Below are 25,194 nucleotides of genomic sequence, written 5' to 3'. Positions count from 1 at the left end.
TCCTTAGTCACACTGTTACTCTGAGAAATTTCAGAATGGACTGCTGGACCATAGTGACTAACCCTCAAACCCTCCTACCCACCTCGACATACAAACTCTGTGTGGCTTCACGTGTTCTGTTGATGTTTACATGATCGAAATGACTTGAACACAAACAAACAAACAAAGAGGAAGACCACACCGGAAGGAAAAAACTACAAGTCCCAGCATCCTCTGTGTTTAGGGCGGAGCAGTGAAAGTGAAAGCCTTCAGAGTAGCAGGAGGAGGAAGGTGGAGCTGAGGCCGGTCAGTGTTAACATGAATATGTTTCTTCTTATGACATAAAATAATTCCACGCTGTTCGTGTCTGTGGGTGAAATGTGAGGCCGGAGCGCTGGTTTCCTGTAAGTAGAGAGGAAGTGAGTTTAGCTGAGCCTCCGTTTAGTGTGAGAGAGCAGGAGGAGAGTGAGAGCTGTGCTGAGGCAGGGTGAGTGTAAACACCGCTCTGACATTACTGTGTCTCTGTGGCGGGAGCAACAGGCTCCGTCAGTGGAGGCAAAAATAATCAGACTTTGGTTTTTCAAAGGAAACAACTTTATGTCGGAAGTTCCCGCACGCTCATTGGATAACGGTGTGTCAATCGCAAGTTATTAGCCAATGAGCGTGCGGATTCACAGAAAGACCCGCCTTTATCACGGGACTTTAAAAACAACAATGGCGACAGAAACTCTGTGAGTGGAGTTCAGGGTGACGTTATGAAACTGTGACGTTTGAGCCACTTCCTGTTCTCAGTCCCAGCGTCCTGATCACCGAGGTTTCTGTTGCACTGATATCTGATATTGATTATATCGGTAAACAGGCTGTAGCATAAACATCAGGTCTGTTCTTCCTACCTCGCTTACTACATCCAAGACCAAATCATCGCGCTAACTTTGAGCTCGCTATTCCGGTTCTCCGAACACACCTGTTGTTGACGATCAGTACAGCTGGATGAAGTCATGTGAGATCACTGGGTGTCGTAAAAGGGGCTACGCATCGATAGTAGAAACATTGATCGGCAACCCTCTGATTGGTCGGCGAAAATGTCGAAGGAGCGCGCTCGGTATTTTTCGGCAGCAGAGCAAGAACTCTTGAGTGAGGGATTTCAGGAGTTTCAGAGTTTAATTAAAACGCAAGGGAACACTGCAAAGGCTGCAAAAGCAAGGAGAGAGGGCTGGCAGGAAGTTGCTGACAAATCAAACTCGTAAGTAATTTAATAATAACAATAATAATAATAATAATAATAATAATAATAATGGAGTGGATTGATATAGCGCTTTTCAAGGCACCCAAAGCGCTTTACAATAGCACTATTCATTCACTCTCACATTCACACACTGGTGGAGGCAGCTACGGTTGTAGCCACAGCTGCCCTGGGGCAGACTGACAGAAGCCAGGCTGCCATATCGCGCCATCGGCCCCTCTGGCCAATACCAGTAGGCGGTAGGGTAGATTTATCATATGACACGATATTATCCAATATTATATTACATTATATTATATTATAATATGTTATATTATATCCTCTTTCACATTAGAGCCACAACAGGACCCACGGGAACAGGTAAAAGTGAAATATAAGAATATTCTACAGAATGGTAATATTTATCACTTATATTGCTTTTAGTCTCTTGGAAAGAGACCCTGAAATAATCTGTTTGTTTGTTCATAACAGCAACCAAGAAAAGGGCAGAGCAAAAAAAGACAGGTGGTGGTCCTGCACCCCCTCGTCAACAAGTTGGTTAAGTGAATAATACCCTCACGGGAAAATCGATATCTCTCTATGAGCACACTGTCGCGCTGAGCTAAAGGATCCTGTCTGTCCCGCAATATACGCTGAATTCTGAGGACTCTCCTTATCAATCTTGCACCTTCCACAATGGGTTGCTCGCGTATACGGACAGGATATGGCTGCGACAGGCTTCCCAAATCCACCTTCGCTTTTATAGCCGTGGTCTCTCATCTTGATTACACGAAGTAATTTACAATTACTACTCTGAAATATGAATTACATCTGTAATAATCACATACATGTAATAGAATGTTAATAGTACATTTCCCTTTTTTAGGAAATGACCTGTATGTATCTGTGTGACATCAATAACAGGATCAGGTGCTGCATTATCTTTAGTTACATTGATGTTATTTATTTATGGTGAAACAGTGGTAAAATATCGCTGTTGCTTTCGTATAAATGAAGCGGACATACCTGAGTGGCCGCGATCTAATCCTGTTTACATAAAGTAAACCTGCTCGGGACCTGCTTACGGCTCTGTTGCTATGGCAGCAAGTCCCGGATGAGCTTCGGGGAACCGAACGACCCAAGATCACGCGAAATCGTCAGCAATCAAATCCAGCTAACTTACTTAGCGAGGTACGAAGAACGGACCCCGGGGCCCTATTTCAGGAAGCCGGTTTAGAAAACTCAGAGTGAAAAACGATACTCAGGGTTGAGTAACACCGAACTGTCCAACTCGGAATATTCGGTTTCAGAAAGGCTGATAACAATTAGTTCAATCAACGCGGAGTTGCTTTAACCCCAAGTTAAACGCGCGCACGAGGATACATAAAGCCCTGATTAGTGGAGCACAGATTAAGCGAGTCACCATGGAGACGGAGGGAAAGAAGGGGCGGTCAATGCATCTTACAGCGCTTGAGGCCGAAATTCTGATGGCAGTATATGCCGATAACATGCAAATTTTGCGGAAAAAAAGTAACACACAGAGTCAATGCGTGAGTGTTAATTTAAACATTGATCGAGGGATTTCCACCCATTTAACACGTTATTTCATACATTTTATTTTGTGATGTGATGTGAGCGCAGGTGCAACCCAACAGGCCCCAAACGTTCCTGGCAGCAAGTAAAAATGAAATATAAAAATATAGTCCAAACAGGTAAGGTGTAATTGTATTATGAGCCATAGTGCTTGGTCTGTTTGTCCGATGTAAATCAATTGCAGTTAGAGGCTACATTAATTTCCCCTCTGTAAGCACTTATTGAAATTATCTGAGCACATTACAAGTACATATTTGCTTACTCTGTATGCTCAAATGTGACCCCGTTATAGCCAACAGAAAAAAAGTGGAGGCCCGAAAAACAGGTGGGGGTCCTCCACCACCACCACTCACAGAGGCTGAGCAGTTGGTTTCCACATTTGTGATAATGTTGGCAGCATCACATATGATCTTCACAGTGCAGAGAACACAAATTAGCATCCATTACTATGATGAAATAATTTGTTAGTTTGAAATGCTACAGGGAACTATGTACCTGTACATTAATGCTGTGGAAAGACTTCCTGTTCACATAGTCTCCTTCATTTACTGAAGGAGCAATGATTGGAATGTGAGTGCCATCTATACAGCCAATCACGCCTGGGAACCGTGAGAATAAATGTAAAATTTAAGTAGTAGTTCAAGTATCACCACATCATGAATTAAGTTTTGTTCATCCTGCTACCTGCAATTTTGTGGCATCCCTCTTTGATAAATCTTGTGGGTCTATGACCGGGGAACACCACAAACGAGTACAGGAGACGTTTCAGTGCAACTGTAACATTCCTGACTGCCCGACAGACGGTAGCCTTGGAAACGTGCTCAGCGTCACCAATATTATACAGAAAGCTCCCGTTTGCAAAAAACCGAAGTGCAATACAAATAATATGTACAGAACTGAGAGGATGTCCGCGATGTGTCACATGAGCAATATTAGGCCTGAGGATGTTATTCAAATAAATTATAGATTGTGCTGAAAAACGGTAACGTTCACACAGGAAATCATCAGGAAATGATAAAATGTCCAAAAGCGCTCTAATCACTCTCTCCCGGCGGAGAGCTCTGCGGAGAATTTGGGCTTCAACATCTACTGGCTCTTCAAGGAAGGGGCACGCCATGTCTGACACTTCCTACAGTCAGGTTTCTGACAAAGAGGCGGAGAACGTCAGGGTTAGTTGAAGTAAACCTGCTAGGGGGCAGGTTAGCTTCACGGAGTGTGTCGTCATAGTAACTCACTCAGAATTAATCTAAACTCGCTTTGTGAAACCGAAAACCCAGTTTTCGTTAACTCAGGGTATACTTACTCAGAGTTTGCACTAAACCGGCTTCTTGAAACAGGGCCCGGGTCTGTTCTGAAAACTGGCTTTATTTTTTCAAAGTAAGGGAATATCTGTGGTGTGATACCGCGGGCTCATGGGCTAAGGACTTGGATTGACAAGTCAAGCGCAGATGATTGTGTTGTTTCTTATAAAGGCTTGTGTGTGTGTGTCTTCCTATGTGTGTCCTTGTGTCAGTGGAACTGAATCAGTGTGTTAGAGAAAGTGCTCCTCTGCTGTGCCGTCATCGTGTGGATGCTTTTAAAGTTGGAACTCATGTTTTTATGATCTGCTTCATTTCATTGAACCTTTATTTCTAACCATGAAGTCCCTTTGAGGTTACAGCCTCCTGGTTAGGTTTAGGCTGTTATTGTGCTTCAGGCTGAAACATGAGGAGTAAGGAGTGGGGCTGGTTAGCCCTCATGACCCTCACCATAACACATACGTCACAGGACAGTGTTTACCACAGAAACTCCATGAAATGATCAATGAGAACTTTAGAAACCCGTCAGTGTGATGCTTCCAGTACAACAGCACCTCTGAGTGTGTGTGTTTGCCTCTCAGACTAACTCCACCCTGACATCAAGAAGATGGAGGAAGAGGATGAAGCAGGATCTGCAGCATCCAGCTGTGTGTCTGTGAGGAGTGACTGGTCCAATGATAAACCTCCAGACTTCAGTAATGAACCTGCAGCAACAATGTAAGAGAGCTGCTGACTCATTTATTCAGTGTAAATAATGATTTTTGATGCAATGGAGAAGAAAAATGACAAAAACAGTTTTAAAAATAAGGATTAAAATATTACAAACTATGTTTTTGAGTTTCCTGATGTAGTACAAAAATATATGAACATAACTGTATATAGGGCAGATATTTTACGGTTCTTTTAGGCAGCACCAAAAAACAAAAAGACTATTTTTAAGCTGTCTGAGGTAGTGAGTCAACATGTCACACTGGGTCAAAGGTCAGGGAGTAAAAGTGTGTTTTAAAGGAGGTTTAAAAGCAGCGAGTGAAGGAGCCTGTCGAGGTAAATCGTTCCATAACTGATCAAATTCAGTTGGTGGACCTCTGTGTGAAATCAAGCATCTGGTCCACAGAGAGGATAACCCTCACATGGGCTGTACAACATTATATAGTGAGACAAAAACAGAGATTATCGTAGCCATGGCTCTCTCGCATGGACGTGGCAGTCTTGCTGTCTGCTGCGAATCCTCCCCGTACCTCCGTGACCTCGTCTGGTATCTGCTCCCTCCTCTGTAAGAGACAGTAAAGGAAAACACGTCTCTGCCTAGTCTTGAAAATCTAATCTTATCATCCATTGTTCTTCTAGGGCCTCTTCTTCTTGTGGCCTCAGCTAACTGCTAATATTTAAATGGCTAACAATAACATGTGTGCCAGCCAGGTTAACATTTGTGATGAACTATGATTAATTAACTGATGTTGAAACTGGAGCTTTACTGACCTCTGAAATTCCTCCTAAAGTGTTATTCAGTGTTGTGACAGTCAGCTGCTTCAGCTGCTGCTGGGATGGGCTGTGGCAAAGAGAGCAGAGAAAAACTCTGATTTTCTCTGCTGATGGTTTCTGGTGTTTGGGTCTGTTTTTCTGTATTTATGCAGATAAAGTGTAAACTCAGATGAATTATACCATCAAATTTTAAAGGAAAATATCAGAATGAGCCAGTTGGGATTAGTATCTTGCCCAAGGATATTTGACACGCAGACTGGAGGAGCCTGGGATCGAACCATCAACCGTCCGATCAGTAGGTGACCAGCTCTACCTCCTGAGCTACAGCCACCCTGATTCATCAGATTTGAGGTGTTACCTCCTTTGACAGTATCACAGTATCAGCTTGAAGCACTTGTTGCTGCTGAGTTTGCATCTTTTGCTGTGAAGTACAGCCAGACTTTGACCGCTTCGCCTTGGGCATTTTTAATCTGTAGCTCTGCTCTAAAAGAACGTACGTACCTGGACCCGCCTACTATCCTCGGAAACGTAAAATGATTGGCTAGAATCCAAAGTGTATGACATCTCAGGAAAAAAAGCACTGAAATGTGCGCTGCTTTTTGGTCTGGTTACTACCGTTTATGTCAGAACTGGTGCCATAATGGCACCGGATACCGGTACCCATCCCCAGTTAGGAGGCAATGGTAGAGAAGGAAAGACAGGAGAGTGGAGGTGATGTATCTAAATGCATCTGAACAAAGCAGAAGTGCACACCAAACTCAACGGATAGTCAAATGTAGAATCACAGAACAGAACTGCAGGCTGAGTTTGGATGTTTGACTTTGTCTTTCACTCCTCTCTGTGGCTCACACACACAGTGACGTCAGACACATTCACACTCACTGTTTCATCTGCTTTGTGCACAAACTCATTATTTTCTTCCTTCAATGATCTACATACTACGTGCTGCCCACTGAATACTTTGCAATGTATTTCATCTCGTTCACACACAAAATAGGCACCAGTGAGAGCTCTGGCCTCCTTACATATTGGTGGAGAAACCAAACGCTCAATGCCCTCAGCGGCGGAGGAAAAACCTCCTTTCAGTGGAGAAACCATCCTTAACCCTCCTTGAAAACTGGCGAAGAAACCAGACCTCCTTATGTATGTGTGTGTATATGCATGTGCTTGAATGTGTGTGTGTATTTGTGTTTGGAGGTGCGTTTGTGTGACATCCTGCTCACCAAAAGGGTAATAAAAGCAGGAAGCTTATTAACCAAGAAAACAGAACCTTCAGATAGGATGTCCCCATAATAAAATGTGAACTATGATTCACATTGGGGATGTCCCCCACCAGCAGACTGGTTGCGGAGGAAACAAAGGAATGTCTTTGATCCTGCTGCTTGAACTAAGACTTACAAATTTAAGTAACAATGACAACATTTAACAGTTTGACTCCAACAGCTGCCAGCTGGAATTGAAATGTAATTTAAATGAAGGATTGAAGGTTACTGGGTTTTTTGAATGTAGAGATCACATGAACGTATATGAATTGTATGATATGTCTCTTCTATTGTTCTATTATCGTACTCTGTTGTTGATTGTGATTGGTTTTATTTCTTTCTTCAGTGGTTGTAGTGTTTTAATATTTAGTCATTTTTTCCATTATTGTAATTGTGTATAAAGTTTAATTTGAATGAAAGTTACACTCAAATGCTTTCAGTGTTGCTGTGTTGAGTGTTTGCATGTTTAATGTTTGTATGGAAGACACAGAAAGACATGTGACTAAAGAAATCTGTGCTAGAGGGACATTTCAAAAAAATAGTAGAAAACAAAACCGATGATGAATTCTTTAGAGAATTTTCTAGAAATCTTTTTCTTTCTAAACAGAATTCAGAATATTGATGTTTGAGCTGGAAGCTGTTTCTACAGGATCCTGATGGACACTCAAAGGTTTTAGAAAATGTTCTCATCATTTGTTTACAGCACAATATCAACGTATGTAAATCAAAACAACAAAAATGCACAAGTGGTGTGTGAGACTACAAATTCTAGAATCAGAACTGCTGATTTCATTACTCTTAACTTTTAAAGGCAGATTTTGTATCTGAGAGCAGGGACACTTGCTGTGTTCAGTGTGACTGTAAATTCAGGCTACCCTTGATTTAGTAGTTCGATGTTTTTAAACTGTTTCATTTATAAGGCTCATTAAAAGCCATTTGAACAGAACATTTTTGTATTTATAACGAAAAGTTTTAGAATTATTTTTGTGGTCAAAAAAGGAGGAGAAACAAACGGAGGGTGTGTTGTTCAGGAAGTACAGACTGTAGCTCAGCAGGTAGAATTACTAACTGGAAGGTTGGAGGTTTGATCCCTGGCTGCTCCAGTCAGCCACGGTATCCTTGGGCAAGATATGGAACCCCGACTTGCTCTCCGATGCATCCATCATAGTGGCATTGTTAGAAAAAGAAGTGCTTGTGTGAATGAAGCACGCTGTATAAAATGCTTTGACTGCTCATATAGAAAAGCAGCTTATAAGAATTGGTTCATTTTCCAGATAATTCCACTAGTAAGACAACAGACATTTGGGAGGCTTTCTCTGAGAGTAACACTGAAAGTCTTGCTGCTCCTCCACAAAATGAACTCTTCAGTTTAGATTTGATTAAAGACACAGCTCAGCTAAACACAACTCAAACTAATCTACACTATTTTTCTTTATTACGCAGCATTTTTTATAACTATTTCCAGATGTTTCTAAAGATGAAAACAGAATTAAACTCCAGCCTGATCCGTTTCTGAGGTTCCTGACTCTGAACGTCCCTCAAACGCCTCTCTGATCGTCTCCTTCCGTTGCTTTTACTTTGGCTTTCGTGAATGTTGTGGCGCAGTTGATCGTCTCCATGTTAAGGTAATGTTAGCAGTCGGTACTATTTTCCTGGCTAACATCAGCTGTGTGCAGCTTAGTTTCAGCATAAATCTGCTTCGTTTTATGTGAGATCAGAGTCTGGGAATGAGACAGAAACAGTTAGTTGATGATCAGCAGCTCAGAGTCGATGTTACTGTGGATCCACTGACTGATGACTGTAGGCAGCTTCTCCTGCCTCCATCAGTCTGTTATGGAAGCTCGTTTCCGCCACAAAAAAGGATCCATTCTCGAAATTTCGACTTGTAACTCGAAATTTTGAGAAAAGTAGCTCGAAATTTCGAGTTAGTTCTGCCAATCATTAATCTACGTAGAATGCGCACTCAAAACCGGATCGCAACAAATCTGCACTTTCGAGAGTACGTTTGCTGATATTAACGCCATGTGATTCAGCTAATAACAGAAGGATTTCATCATCTCTGAAGCCACACGGAAAATTATCTGCAATTTGTGCATTTATGACTGGCTGTAATTCTGGTATCTTTAGCTGTAGCATTTGTAGCTGAGGGCTTCAGCTTCCGGGTAACAAGGAAATTACGTCATTCACGTAAATTACTGATTAACAGTTAGTTTTCTCAAAATTCCAAGTTAATAATCAAATCAAATCCATTTATTTATACAGCACTTTTCACAGGATAAAACCACAAAGTGCTTCACAGTAATATAAAACAGAAATACATAAAATAATCAAACACACAGCACAAATCTAATTAAAAGCTAATCTAAATAAATGAGTCTTAAGCTGCTTTTTAAAAGAATAAATACAGTCAAGTCAAAGTAAAGATGGAGGGAGAGCACTCCACAGCCTGGGGGCCACCGCTCTAAACATCTGTCTCCTCTGGTCTTAAAACGAGTTCGTGGGACTACCAACAGCCTTTGATGAGAAGATCTCAGGCTGCGAGAGGGAGCGTGGGGCTCTAAAAGATCAGAAATGTAAGCAGGGGCATCACAAGTCAAAGCTTTAAAAGTCAGTACCAAGATTTTAAAATGAATTCTGAAGTGTACTGGAAGCCAGTGTAATGAGCGTAACACTGGTGTAACGTGCTCTCTTTTTGGTGTCTTAGTTAAAAGCCTTGCAGCAGCATTCTGGACTAACTGAAGAGGCTCAAGATTCCTTTTGCTCAAACACCGAAAAAGGCTGTTACAATAATCTAAGCGAGAAGAAATTAAAGCATGAATAACCTTTTCTAACTCAGACAGCAAAGTTCGCAGTTTGGAGATGTTTCTTAGCTGAAAAAGGCAGCTCCTAATTAACTGTGAGCATGTTGTTGTAGGGACATGGCAGAACCAGAGATCACACCGAGGTACCTGAGGCTCAGCTGAACAGATGAGCCGAGAGAACCAAGATGCTGTTTGATTAGAGATATCTGGTTGTCGGGGGCAATAATTAATGTTTCTGACTTCTCAGAGTTCAACTGTAAGTAGTTGTCACCAAGCCTCTGTTCAATGGAAGCTAAACATTTAATTAAAGAGGACAGTTTATGGACTTCCATCGGCTTAAAAGAGCAATAGAGCTGAATATCATCAGCATAGAAGTGATAAGACACCTCAGGGTACTGCCTAATTATAAGTCCTAGAGGTAACATGCACAAAAGAAATAGAATAGGACCCAGAACTGAACCCTGTGGTACCCCACATGTCAGATCTTTAGAATGTGACATAAACCGATTCGCAAAAACACTAAAAGATATGTTGGAGAGGTGTGACTGAAACTACTTCAAAGCCAGACCAGACACACAGACTACGTCCCGGAGCCTGTTAATCAGGATGGTCAATGGTGTCAAAGGCAGACCAACAAAACCATGACTGAGGATGCTCCGGAGTCAGCTGACATCATAATGTCACTAGAGACTTTAAGTAATGCGGTTTCTGTTGAGTGACTTTTACGGAAACCTGACTGAAATTTGTCATAAATTTCATGTTTTTCTAAAAAAGTGGTAAGCTGATCTGCAACTACTTTTTCCAGAATTTTGATAATAATGGAAGCTTAGAGATAGGCCTATAATTCTTAAGCTGAGTTGGATCCAAACTGCTCTTTTTTAATATCTGCTCAACCACAGCATGCTTACAGAACGTAGGGACCACACCTGTTAAAAGAGAGGCATTGCATATCTCTACAATAGAGCGGCCAATGGCAGAGAGAGCATTTTTAAACAGCCCAGCAGGTAGAATGTCATTTGCACAAGTGGTAATTTTCATTTTATCCAGCAGGAGTGAAAGGTCATGTATGGTCATTGGGTTAAACACTGACAGTAAATGAGGGGGAGGTGGCCCAGAGACACAAACAGATGGTATTGAAGAGCCAATGCTCATACAGACATTATTAACTTTATCCAGAAAGAAATTCAGAAACTCATCACTCTCAGATATGGAGGTCACTGGTACTGGGTGGACCACGGGGGAAACAATAGAGTTTATGGAGTCAAACAGTACCTTGGAATTTCTCTTGCTTGATGATATTAACTGAGAAAAATATCCTGATCTGGCTGTTTTTATGGTTTCATGTAAGGAAACCCAAAGTTCCCTAAGGTGGAGCCTGTGAACTTCGAGTTTGGTTGATTTCCAAAGGCGTTCTACTTTCCTACAGATTCTTTTGACCTTCCTTATGTCATCATTTATCCATGGATAAGCTCTATTTGAGGCAGCAATCACAGATTTCATAGGTGACACTGAATTTAAAATCTCCAAGCAGTGATTATTAAAACACTGTGTAGCAACATCAGCATCAGTACAGCCATTGATCGCATGAGGGTCCAACAAATTAGAAAACTTCAAAGCAACATCCTGATTTATGAACCGCTTATGGAACATGAGATTAGAAGGTGGTGCGTACAGAGGGAAGACTAAAAGTAACACAGGAATGGTCACTCACTTGTACGTCTTTAACACAGACATTAGTTATGTCTAAGCCAAGAGAAAACACAAGGTCCAAGGTGTGGCCTTTAACATGGGTGGGTCCAGAGACATGCTGAATGAAACTAAAAGAGTCTGTAATGGATAAAAAGTCAGAGGCCATGCTACAGCTAAGATCATCCACGTGGAGGTTGAAATCCCCAATCATTAAGACTTTCTCCAGTTTAATAATGGAAGATAAAAAGTCCGTAAAATCTTTAATGAAAACACCAGCGAGGCCGGGAGGGCGGTAAATTAAAACACAATAAAATATATCTGAAGAACCAACCTTAAGAAGTTGTGACTCAAAGGAAGGGAAAAACTCAGAGTCCATAGTCCTGCAAGTGAAATTGTTTCGGTGAACAGCGACCAGACCACCACCACGACGGTCCAAACGCGGAGTCCCAATGAAGCGACAGCCGACCGGGCAGAGCTCATTAAGGTGGATGAATTCATTCTCCCGCTGCCAAGATTCTGTGAGAAACATGAAGTCCAGACTATTACTGCTAAAAAAGTCATTCAGTACAAATGATTTGTTGGCTATGGAACGAGCGTTCAGGAGAGCGATCTGAAGCGGAGGTGACAGGCTGACATCATCAACAGCTGATTGACGGGGAATTGACAGCAGACACCTGGAAAGAGGACGTAGTCTCCCGGTACCTCTAGCTGTGGAACTGTGGTCTTGTAGAATGATAGGCCAAAGTGAAAACATCCCGCATCTCCAGACAAGACGCCGATCCAGGTAATCGTTCTGTTCGCCCGTGATGAAAAGCCGGCTAGGTGGTAACCGATCGGCCTTATCCGCGTCCTGGAGGGGAACCGGTACCAAATACCGGAGACGTTCTCTACCATGGAGCGGAAGAAATCCCCTCTGTCGGGCGCGTTTCCTTTTAGCCTGGACACCAGACCTACAGCCCCTTCTAGACGATCTCCTTAACCTTGTTTTTGCTCCTGGGTTATTATTTGGAGCTAAGAACAGGTACCGGTAGTCGGGAGAGGGAGGAGGGCAGACAAACGGCGGAGGGAAAGCCTGGTGGTAGCTCTGCCAGCTGTCAAAAGTTTTTTCCATACATATTTTGATACTCAACAATGTATGTGAACTGTAGATCCGAGTAGCAATTAGATCTTCATGATATATCACAGATGAGATGAGAAGATAAAAAATAATATACTGAAGCAGTCGGCAAAAACACGGCGCAGCAACAGCGGCCAAGCCGAACACAGGCGCCATGTTGCAATTCCTACGAGTTACTGATGCTCGTAGGAATGGGCGTCAGTAACCCTTTTGACTGCTAATAAGTCGAAATTACGAGAAAATAACTCGAAATTTCGAGTTATGGATCCTTTTTTTAGTGATGGAAACGGTCTTCCAGTCTGTGGATGTTCATTACCTGCTGACAGTGAGACAGGGGTGGCCTAAGAGTTGCTTTTCAGAAGTCGCTGCCAACATTTCATCTATAAAATGCATTTCTCTGCTCGTTCGCTATAGTCTGCTGTCGGATTTGTATGCAGGTTATTTTCCTTTTTCAGTTTAACTGGTGATATTCATTCGTGTATTGTAGGTGAATGTGCTGATGCTAGATCATAAATTCCGCAGAGTTAGTAAACTGTCCGTTTTTGTTCAATAATTCCTGTTTCATGTTCAAACCATCAGACAGAAACTCTGCGTTTGTTTTTATGTTCTTCAGCCTGTTGTTCTTGAGGTAATCTGTGATGTGTTTAATGACCTCTGAGGGTCATTTGAAGAGAAACAGAACTTCATCTTTAGAGCATAAGTGGGTTTTTGCCCTCTGTATGCCCGCGGTCAGGCTCTGTTTATTGTAGTATAACACTCATAGGACACGGTGTCCTGCTGCACACACACTGCACACAATGACAGCTGCAGAGTTTGTGTCTGATGTATGAAGTATGAAACACTGTTGGGCTAAAATCTGGTCAGAATGAATCCAGGTGCAGGTGTGTCAGTTTAGGACCACTGGACTAACATCCAATTGAACACAATATAAAGTGTATTCTGTAGTAACATCCTGGTGTTGCAGCAACAGTCAAACTCAAAATCTCAATTTGAACAAAGTTGGTAAAATGCTTCAGAAATTAGTAAAATACTAAAAAGTGTCTTGATGCTCAATCATGCAGTAACTCCCCAAAAAGTTGATTCTGTTCATCTGGATGTTTTCAGCAGCATGGATCAGTGTGAGGACAGAGAGGAGGGAGCCCCTCCCTCTAAAGCCACTCTGTGTGGGGAACATGAGAGCCAGACCAAAGCTCAGAGTTGACATGACCATCTCTAACTGTCCATGACTCTTCTCCATGTCACAGCTCAGCACTCACATCACTGCTCCATCATTATTCACACTCATACCTCTGTGTGTGTTGTTTTAAAGCCCAGAGCTGTGGGGCGTACCAGGCTCAGCTGGACATAACCCTGAAACTAATCCAGAACCTGGACCTGAACCCAGCTGTGTTTCCTTAAAGAGCAACATGTCGAAGGATATCCGTGTAAACTTTAACAAAAGACTGTTATGTGACAAAGAGTGAGTACATTATTTTTATGAGATTGTTCATCATGTCTTTAATTTAATATTTCCAGTTTTTCCTTTCTGTCTCATGAAGCTGTTACATTTATTGTTTTTCTTTTAGGATCAATAAGAGGCCAGAATCTCCTGGACCTGAACCCAGCTGTGTGTCTCTAAAGAGCAACGAGTCGAAGGATATTCCTGTAAACTTTAAAGGATGTTCTTCTGCTGCTGAGAGGTAATGTGTGTCTAGATGTTGTTCCTGACTCTGTATTTTTGAATAAATCCTCATGTTTAATATCAGCTCAGCTCTTTTTCACACACATTTCTTTTTTTTTTTTGGGCTCAGATGGTGTGATTTATTTATTTATTTTTCAATATATTTTTATTGATTTTATAATTGAGCAGTATACAACAATCACCTTCAAAATAACACAATAGAAGGTGGACGGCAAGTCAACAAGGTGGTAATACAGCATACATGAATGTTAAGACAGAGTATATTTCACTTAAGTTTATCCATCAGGCTAATGACTGGTTGCCAAATCTTATAAAACACTCTCTCGGTTAGACAAGGTAAACCTGATTTTCTCCAGATGGAGTACATTTCCAAATTCTCTCAACCACATTTCGAAGGTAGGAGGTTTATCAGACTTCCAGCTTTCTAGCCACAAGTGTAGTCATTGACACAACCTGCGTCTCTGTCTTGTCCCTTGCCCATCCCGGTTCAGACACCCCGAACAATGCTGCAAAGGGGAACATGGGACGTTCCTGCCAATGGCTTTGGTCAGAAAATCAAACAGATGATTCCAAAAAAGCTGTAGTTTTTGGCATTGAAAGAAAAGGTGAGATAAAGTTCCTCGACCACTTGAACACTTAACACAGAGGGCTGAAACGTTCTTATATATTTTTTCCACTTTAGTGGGAGAAAAATGCAACTTATACACAACCTTAAATTGGATCAGACTATGTCTAGCATTTATAGAACTACAATATATATTCTTAATGCACTCTTGCCAGAGATCATCAGTAACATCCACCCCCAGTTCTTCCTGCCACTGCTCCCTAAAAGTATCAGATGAAGGACTGTATATATCCAGTAAGGCCCTGAAAAAGCGAGACACAGCACCTCTAGTGTAGGGCTCAACTGACACGAAGCTGTCAAGCACTGAGTTTCGAGGAATCAAATTGTATTGTGGAATAGATGGTTTGATGAGATCCCATGAGATCCCTCTTCCCTGCCATGTCACAAACGTGATGTCCTCCAGCCCAGGCCTGAAGGCATGATTGTTACATATTGGAGCATCCACATACATTTTAGGAGCCTTTACTGTGCCCAATAGTTGGTTCCAGACCTTAATTGAATTTTGAATCACAGGATTTCTGCCATATAGTGTATTCTTCACTTTTATCGGGCTATTAAGCAGGGCTGGAAGACAAGTTTGTCTACAAGACAGGTGTTCCATCATCAACCATGAAGGTTGTCCTTCCAAATCAGCACCTGGAGTGCACCTTCGCCAAAATGAAAAAATATTTAAGTGTGCTGCCATATAATATAATCTAAAATTTGGGAGTCCAAGGCCACCACAAGTCTTATGTTTAACAAGATGTTTTTTGGAAATTCTAGGAACCTTACCCGAGCACACAAAGGAGGATACAATAGATTCCAGCTTTTTAAAATATGACTGGGGAATGCACACTGGGATTGACTGAAAGATGTACAAAAATCTGGGCAAAACTACCATTTTGATGGCATTAATCCGCCCCACCATGGAAATTGGCAATGTGATCCAAAACTCAATATTCTTCTCCAATTGATTAACTTTTCTATCCCAATTTTGCTTTAAAGTTGTGACACCTTACGTGTGACTGTGATACCGAGACATTCAATCTTATCTAGCGCTATTCTAAATGGAGTATTATGCAGATAAGCCATGTCCACCCCATCCGACAGAGGCATAAGTTCACTTTTCGTCCAATTTATCTTATACCCTGAGAGAGAGCCAAATTCGTTAATAAGCTGCAATAGTGGACTGATCGAGGTCTTTTGATATGAATAAGACTACATCATCAACATAAGCAGAAAACTTATGAGGAACACCCTGATGTATAATCAGTAGTATATCAGAACTTAGCCGTATACGAGCTGCTAAAGGTTCTAGGGCCAGGGCAAAAATAAAAGGAGAAATGGGATCTCCCTGTCGCGTGCCCCTGTGCAATCGAAAATGGTCTGATACATCATTATTAGTCCTTACCGAGGCCATAGGTCCTTTGCACAAAATTCTAATCCAATTGATAAAAGAATCACCAAATCCAAATTTGGATAATACAGTAAACATATACGGCCACTCGACCTGATCAAAAGCTTTTTCAGCATCCAAAGCTATTACCACAGAATCATCTGAACACCTAGCAGGACTATATATGAGATTAAATAATCTACGCAAATTAAAATAAATGTAGCGGTTAGGGATAAACCCTGTTTGATCCGGATGGATAAGTTTAGCAATATGATCTTTAAGGCGGTTTGATAACACTTTTGTTAATATCTTGGTCTCAACAGAAAGGAGAGATATAGGCCGATAGGACGAGACAGACATAGGATCGCGATCTTTTTTAAGAATCAATGAAATTACACCATGATATAATGAACTTCGCAAAGAGCCAGACAATTTTGAATAGTTAAACATACGCAAAATCAGAGGGGCTAGCAATGAGGAGTAAGCTTTATAAAACTCTGCTCCAAAACCATCTGGCCCAGGGGCCTTATTATTTGACATCTGTTGAATAGCTGTCTTAATCTCATCTAATGTGAAGTCCGCCTCCAAATCTTCAACTGCCTCATCGTCTAATTTTGGGAGATCACACTTTTCCAGAAAGTCCTCAATTAATGACTGACTCGCAGAACTCTTAGAGCTATAAAGATCATGATAAAAATCTTCAAAACACTTGTTTATTTCTTGGGGGTTTCTAGTGGTCCGCCCATGTTTGTTGTTGATTGATAGTATCGTTTGTGATGCTTGTGTTTTTCTAAGTAATCTTGTAAGTAACCTATGAGGCTTATCACCCAATTCAAAAAATGTTTTGAAAAAACTCAGGGCAATCAAAGTTAGGACCGTATACGTTTACAAAAGTGACGGGTAAGGAGTTCAAGAGACCTGTAAGAATTAGGTACCTTCCCCCTGGACCCACAGTAACTGTGCTTTGACAGAAAGGAATATTCTTCCTGGACAAAATTGCAACCCCTCTTGCTTTAGCTCCAAAATTAGCATTGTATGCCTGACCCAACCAATTAGCACGGAGCACAGATTGAACTTTGCGCTTAGCATGCGTCTCCTGTAAAAAAATTATGTCAGGTTGCAATAGTTAAAGGTGTGCAAGAACTTTAGCCCTTTTTACAGGATTACCCAGGCCTTTCACATTCCAACTGACCAACCTCAGTGTAGTCTTATTGAATGTGTTTAACATAAATGTTACTTATCCTAATTTGACTAGCTAACCAGTAGTTATACACTCTGTACCACCATAGAACAAAAACATCCAAACATAAAACACTAAGAACAGTCCCACCAAAAATGAGGGGCCTCCCCAATTGAAGCCCTTCTCCATCCAACATATCCAATAGGAACATAGTAGTAGCTACAATCCTACCCCTTACCCATCCCGCAACCCCACACCAGCAAAGGGAGATTTATAAGACACTTTATAAAAGAAAAAGAGAAAATTCAGATAAATGAAAAACAAAAGCCGTATAAACCATATATGTGTGAGCTTTACTAGGCTCCCATACAGCAAATCAAAGAGTAAACAAAGACCCTGAGGGCTTATACTATCCATATTGTAGGAAGTAATAACAGCAATAATACTGACCTAAGCTGTATGAGCCCACATCAACACGCCCATAAGAACAGCAAAAATAAGGCTTATGCAGAAAAAACATATACCTGAGGAAGTAAACCGTTGTGTTAAAAAGCCCTACTCATTTGTACCCACGGCCAGTTTCTGGTCCAGGAATCTTTTGGCTGCCTCCGGCTTATCAAAAGTCTGTGTGACCCCGTCCAGCGTCACCCGAAATCGAGCCGGATGACTAAAGCCGTAGCGTAGATTGGCCGCCCTGCACCGTTTGCGGATTTCTTCAAACTTCTTGCGCCGTGCCAGCACCTCCGCGGTCAGATCAGGAAAGATGAAAACTTTCGCCCCGTCGTACTGCAGCGCAGCTTTTTGTGCTGCCAGCCTCAGGATACGCTCGCGGGTTTGATAGTAGTGCAGCCTTACAATTAAAGGACGAGGCCGGTCCCCGTCAGCTGGCTTGGGGCCCAGGGCACGGTGTGCTCTATCCACCACAACCCTGCCCGTGAAGTTCTCACTCCCCAGGAGCTTAGGAATTAGCTCAGAAGCAAAGTCCAGTGGGTTTCCTTTCTCTGTCCCCTCCGCAACTCCAAGGATCCTGATATTCTGTCGTCTTGACCGCGACTCGAGGTCATCCAATTTTTTGTGATGTAAATCGTATCCTTTCTGGAGTGAGTCGCAGAGCGCCTCTAAAACGGCAATCCTCTCGTCATGCCCATTTACAGCTTCCTCAATATCATGTATCCTCCCAGTTAACGTGGAAAGAGTGGTCTCCACAGCGTTCATCGTGGTTGAAATAGCAGTTAATTTGCTATCAACCGAAGTCTCCAATCTAGCAATTGCACTCATTATGTCGGCCGACGTCGGGTTAGCTACTTGGGAAGTCACGGGGCTAATTGCACTTGGCTCCTCAGCTAGCACGTGCTCGTTAGCCACACTCGCTGGCTCACCTTCATCTTCTCCAATTTTCTCAGTCTTTTCACGGGCTTTTGAAGCTTTAGGTTTCGTCATTGTTATAAAATATATACAAACGTCAGGAATCAACAGAAAGGTGTCATAAAAAAGGAGGTTATGAGTAAAAAATTATAGGCTGGTGCGGAGCTCTTCCAAGAAACGTTGTGTTTGCTGGATGGAGGAGGACAAATAGTTTTTCCCTTCAGTGACACTTCAGAAGCTGGGGAGATGTTTGTCTTTATGAAGGTTTATGGATTATTGTTCTTACTTTGGTTAATTTTCCATCTAACATTTAAAGTAAATTTCCAGGTGAATAAAAGATCTGCAGCTGCAGCCTCTGTGATGTTTCACAGTCTGAAAGTAACAAATTCAAACAAAGGCTTAATATACGTGTGTATTTGATATAATGCCAACAAGTACAAATAGGTGTTCTTACAGGTCTTAATCATAGAGCTCTGATAAGTCTGGTGACTTTCACAGTCAGCAGTTTTGCTGCCTTTTATTTTATATTGGCCTTTTTAAAGCCCTTCAAATGCTCCCACATTCATACAGAGCTTTTAATAGCAAACTCCTTTACTGTCCGTCTCCTCTCACACACGATCACACGACTGATTTGTCTGCAGCAGCTGTGTTACTGCTAGTATTTTATTATGTGTGTAATCTCCTCATATTGTTCCTGTGGTTTAGTTTGACTTCCTCCTGCAAACTCAGCTGCTCTGTTGCTGATACACGTCTCCATGAATATGATTGATCAGATGCTGCCAACACCACGTGTTTCATGTGAACGCTCAGCTGAAACCCTGGGTTGACTTATCGAGTTAATAACAAGCTTCACGTGACTGTGGATGCTAAAGTGAATCCAGATAAAGGGAAGAGACCCTGCTAATGTTGGACTCACTTCTTAGTGTAGATCCCAGGAGGAAGTTCAACATAGCCAGCCATTCTTTGTGCTACCTCGACCAAACCTGAGACCACAGTGCAGAATAATGATTATCATCTGTCTCTGTCAAGGACATTTAAAATCCACAAATAACAAAAATAATTATATTTGATCATTAAAAATCTCTTTTCACTTAAAAAAGCATGAGCACACTGGTGGATTATAAAAACATGAAAACTCGTTAACAGTAAAGTTAATTTAGGCGTAAACAAAGAGGCAAACATACTTAAGTAGAAGGACTGATGTTGGTGTTAAAATACCCTCTTATATCTGAAATGCTGATTGAACTTTCTCCAAAAGTTAATTCTGTTCATCTGGAAAATTCTCATGACCATTGATCAACAATCACTGATCAATGGCCATGAGTCCCATTCACAGAGAGGTGGGGAATGGCTGCAATCACAGCATGTAAGATGGTGACAGATGTACCCTTAGGCCCCCTCCTCTATTCAGAGATGGTCTTTCCCTTTTCACGTAAATGGCCTCCTTGACTCCGCCCTCAAACCAGCGTTCCTCCCTGTCCAGGATGTTACATCCTCATCATTGAAAGAGTGTCCACTGGCCTGTAGGTGTAAACAGACTGGCCTGACGAGGTGGCTCTGCTGTGTTGTAGCCAGAGGTTGTTTGGTTTCCCCGATGTATAAATCCTGACAATCCTCCTGCACTTAACAGCGTACACTATGTTACTCTGTTTGTGTCGGGGACCCGATTTGTGGGGTGGACCAGTTTTTGGGGCAGGGTGTTTTGGGTTTAAAAGACACAGAGACCCGGTGTTAGAGCTGCACGATTAATCGTTAGAAAATCGCGATCTCAATTCATACTTATGTGCGATCTCATTTCCAAATGACAACAATTTTTAAAAAAAAGAAAAAAAAGACGATGATTGTACCGCATTTTGATCCGGGACGTACTCTGCATGAAAACAAGCGCTCACTCTTCCTGCTCAACAAATGACAAGGGCGGAGCCTTATACCACGTGATACAGAAGCTGTGCCGTGTGATGCTAAAATTAGCAGGAAAAAACAACGGAGAGCACGTCAGGGATGACGAGAAAGTGACTGGAGAAAATCCGTCCCGGTCAACCACCCAAACATCAATAACAGGAACCTTATACAGCGCTTCCCTATACCCGTCGAACTCCCGCAGGCACAAAGACATTACGGAGGCTATCACTTATCACCTGACCAAAGATATGGCTCCATCAACACTGTGCAAAACGAGGGATTTAGGAAAATGATCAACACCCTAGACAAACGCTACACAGTGCCAACTATTTTTCTATTGTTGCACTACCTGCTCTGTACACGCAGCGTCGAGCAACGGTGGAGACGGAATTTCAAGCAGTACATTTTCGGCAACGACAAAATGTGAGACATTTGTTGTTTTTATGTTTATTTATTGTTTTTATGTTCAGTCTCAACTGTTACGAAGTTGATGTGCAGTTAATAAGTGCAATAAATATTTATACTGGAAAAGAAAATCGTGAGAAAATCGTGATCTCAATTCTAAGCCAAAAAATCGTGATTCTCATTTTATGCAAAATCGTGCAGCCCTACCTGGTGTTTAGAAAAAATGCATCTCAACTGCTCCGATACTCCTGACACGGGATCACTACAGGTTTTCTCTTGGGCAGCGGTTGTCCTTCTCTCCTGGATCGGCTGGAGCTTTCTTTAGGAGCCTTTCCAGCTTTGACAAAAGTCCAGCTGGGATAACCACATTTATGCTACGTCCAGATGAACAGAATCAACTTTTGGAGATTTACTTTCCTGGATGATTGAGAAAGCATCAAGACGTTCCTCCTAAAGTGTTATTCAGTGTTGTGACAGTCAGCTGCTTCAGCTGCTGCTGGGATGGGCCGTGGCAAAGAGAACAGAGAAAATCAAAATCAGAGTTTCTCTCTGAATTAAAAGCAAGGAAACAGCAATATATTCTACATGGTGAAACTGATGGTTTCTGGTGTTTGGGTCTGTTTTTCTGTATTTATGCAGATAAAGTTTAAACTCAGATGAATTATACCATCAAATGTTAAAGGAAAATATCAGGATGAGTGTCTGTGAGCTGAGAAGGACGTGAAGCGAGCAGTTTATCCCAGAGCTGAAGCTGCTCTGTGTGCAGAGATGAGCTCAGATTCCTGCTGTGATTGATCAACAGTCACAGAAATGCAGACTTGTAGTTATTACTGCAGTATGGTCACAGCAGATACTGATAAACATGTATTATGAGGATGGATGATCAAGTTTCTCACTCTCTCCTTTAAATCTCAGTTTTTTTCTTCTTCACAGTTTATCTGTTAATTTATTAATGAATAACACTGAAATAGTTTCTGTTATATTTCCCCTTGAACATCACCTTATTAGGGCGGCATTAGGAAATAGCCCCCCTCCAAAGAATGAATAAATGAATGATGATAATAATAAAATGATTAAAAAGCAGAGCTCAGAGTGGTAGAATGGTCAAACATGGATCCACGGGTGGTTCAACTGCATTTGGTGACGTGACTAAAGCAAATCTTTCAAATAATCCCACCATCAACGGGATGTTGTCTCCTTTACTACGGTTACTTTACTTGGTCACCGTGTGAATTTCTTTGAAATGAACCAAATTCTTTTATTTGTTGGTTGTTGCATATTTAACCTCTACAGTCAGGAAAGGAGGAGATGAGGCCTCAACAATGTTGGGTTGTAGCTGTGGTTCAGGTTAGAGTGAGTGTCCATGGAATAAATGTAAGTCAGTGAACTGGAAACATGACTGTGTTCAAACTTTGTTTTCCTTTTTGTAATGAGTCTAATCAAAGGTGGACAGAAGTATCTCCACTTTGACTTTTCTGTGTCACCATCACAGCTTCTGCACAGTGTCATCAAATCTGGATGTTTGTCACTAACAGTCAATGTTTTTAGTGATAAAGAAATGTGTTCACAGAGGGAGGAAGAGGAAAAGGAGTGGTGTCTGTGAGGAGGAGCAGCTGTCCTGCTGTGCTTTGTGTCAGGACGTCCTGAAGGATCCAGTCTCTACCAGCTGTGGACACTGGTTCTGCAGACAGTGCATCCCCTCATACTGGGACCAGTCTGCTTCATCAGGAGACTCCTCCTGTCCACAGTGTGGAGAAAGATCCAGAAGCAGAGCTGGACTGCAGACAGCCAGTCAGAGCAGCTGTGTACAAAGTAAGACTGAACATCTGTCTGCTGATGGACTCATTTCTGAAAACTGGACTTCTTGTGTTGTTCAGACATTGAAGAGTTTTCTTTCTGTTTTTCTTTCTTTCAGCAGATGTTGGTCTGCAGGAGGTTTTAGATGAACATAAGGTCAGTCTGAGGAGGAGATGTGAACGTGTGACTGAAGGAAGTGATGAAACAGGAAGTAGAACCCTCCTCAACACCATCTACACTGAGCTCTACATCACAGAGGGACAGAATGAAGAGCTTCATACCCAACATGAGGTGAGGCAGCTGGAGACTGCTTCCAAGATGGACGCCCTCCATGACGCTCCAATCAGGTGCCAGGACATCTTTAAAGCCTTACCTGACCAACAGAGACCCATCAGAGTGGTTCTGACCAACGGCGTGGCTGGTGTTGGAAAAACCTTCTCAGTGCAGAAGTTCACTCTGGACTGGGCAGAGGGCTTGGAGAACCAACATGTCAGTGTGGTGGTTCTGCTTTCATTCAGGGAGCTGAACCTGATCAGAGAGGAGCAGTACAGTCTTCTGGAGCTGCTCCATGTTTTCCATCCAACATTACAGAAGGTCACAGCAGAGAAGCTGGCTGTCTCTCAGCTTTTGTTCATCTTTGACGGCCTGGATGAAAGCAGACTTTCATTGGATTTCACCAACAGGAAGCTGCTGTCTGATGTCACACAGAAGTCATCAGTCAGCCAGCTGCTGACAAACCTCATCCAGGGGAATCTGCTTCCCTCGGCTCTCGTCTGGATAACTTCCCGACCTGCAGCAGCCAATCAGATCCCTCCTACATGTGTTGACAGGCTAACAGAAGTACGAGGCTTCACTGACGCCCAGAAGGAGGAGTACTTCAGGAGGAGATTCAGTGATGAAGAGCTGTCCAGAATCATCTCCCACATGAAGACATCCAGGAGCCTCCACATCATGTGTAGAATCCCAGTCTTCTGCTGGATCACTGCTACAGTTCTGGAGCACATGTTGACTACAGAGCAGAGAGGAGAGCTGCCCAAGACCCTGACTGACATGTACTCACACTTCCTGCTGGTTCAGACAAAGAGGAAGAAGAACAAGTACCACGAGGGACATGAGACGAGTCCACAGGAGCTGACGGAGGCTGACAGGGAAGTTCTTCTGAAGCTGGGGAGGCTGGCGTTTGAACATCTGGAGAAAGGAAACATTATGTTCTACCAAGAAGACCTGGAGCAGTGTGGTCTGGATGTGACAGAGGCCTCGGTGTACTCAGGAGTTTGTACAGAGATCTTCAAAAGAGAGTGTGTGATCTTCCAGAAACCAGTCTACTGCTTTGTTCATCTGAGCATCCAGGAGTTTCTGGCTGCTGTCTACATGTTCCACTGTCTCACCAATAGGAAGACAGAGGTGCTGAAGAACTTCCTGGAAAATAATCCAGATGATCCTTACTATTACATTTCATTTTCTGATGATTTGCTTATGAGAGTCATGGAGAAATCCCTCCAGAGTAAAAATGGCCACCTGGACCTGTTTGTCCGCTTCCTTCATGGCCTCTGTCTGGAGTCCAACCAGAGACTCTTAGCAGGTCTGCTGGGTCAGACAGAGATCAGTCCAGAAACCATCCAGAGAGTCGTCAACAACCTGAAGGAGATGAACAGTGATAAAATCTCTCCTGACAGAAGCATCAACATCTTCCACTGTCTGATGGAGATGAACGACCTCTCAGTACATCAGGAGATCCAAGAGTTCCTGAAGTTAGAGAACAGATCAAAGAAGAGACTCTCTGAGATCCAGTGCTCAGCTCTGGCCTTCATGCTGCAGATGTCAGAGGAGGTTCTGGATGAGTTGGACCTGCAGAAGTACAACACATCATGGCAGGGACGACAGAGACTGATTCCAGCTGTGAGGAACTGCAGAAAGGCTGGGTGAGTCCAGATGTGATCATTAACATCATTGATCAGTGTAGGTTAGAAGTTTAATTTTGAAAATAAAATCAGATTGTAACCACAAAGTGTTTGTGTCCGTACGCTGCAACCTTCCACACCATTCCTTTATTGTACAGACTCAGCAGCAGCTCCATGGATCCCAAATCCAAGAGTGGAGAACAGATTTGAAGTGTGTCACATCCATGCAGTCACAGCTGTTTCCACCATGTTTCCACTGATATTGATCCTGTTCAGTGACACGTTTCATATCAGTGAATATGTTCTTTAGGACGTCCACTGACATGTTTAAGTGTCCTGCTGGAAATCAAACCATCCATGAAATCCATGAAAAATCCTTTTAGTGTTTCTAACTTCAGCCTCTGTCCTCTCTCTCTCTCCATCCTCCTCACTGCTTCTTTCACTGATAATCACACAAACATCGTATTCAGCTACAAAATAACACAATAACATCATCTGATGATCGTTATTATAAGAGCAG

General features: G+C 42.3%; 1 protein-coding gene across 2 annotated transcripts in view; it reads left to right on the top strand.

The window, feature by feature from the left end:
• Window positions 1-232: 232 nt before the first annotated feature.
• LOC147331874 (NACHT, LRR and PYD domains-containing protein 12-like) overlaps window positions 233-25,194 on the top strand; it is a 36,732-nt gene continuing 11,770 nt past the window's right edge. Inside the window, exons 1-6 of one of the 2 annotated variants that reach the window (XM_086288179.1) lie at window positions 233-285; window positions 4,674-4,809; window positions 13,753-13,902; window positions 14,009-14,122; window positions 22,547-22,788; window positions 22,892-24,695. In XM_086288179.1, the coding sequence (XP_086144305.1) occupies window positions 4,700-4,809; window positions 13,753-13,902; window positions 14,009-14,122; window positions 22,547-22,788; window positions 22,892-24,695 (2,420 nt within the window). In that variant the 5' untranslated portion in view covers window positions 233-285; window positions 4,674-4,699. Of the gene's footprint in view, window positions 286-4,673; window positions 4,810-8,080; window positions 8,462-13,752; window positions 13,903-14,008; window positions 14,123-22,546; window positions 22,789-22,891; window positions 24,696-25,194 lie in introns of those variants that run through there. The other variant, XM_086288180.1, reaches the window with a different exon arrangement.

This window comes from Aulonocara sp. 'chitande type north' Nkhata Bay, linkage group LG4 (assembly GCF_057382095.1).
Source record: "Aulonocara sp. 'chitande type north' Nkhata Bay isolate Kocher_YH1m ecotype deep benthic linkage group LG4, A_spYH_male_GT1.1, whole genome shotgun sequence".
Classification (NCBI taxonomy): Eukaryota; Metazoa; Chordata; class Actinopteri; order Cichliformes; family Cichlidae; genus Aulonocara; species Aulonocara sp. 'chitande type north' Nkhata Bay.
The sequence above is the reverse complement of the archived record's forward strand: the minus strand, read 5'-3'. Positions and strand labels throughout refer to the sequence as shown.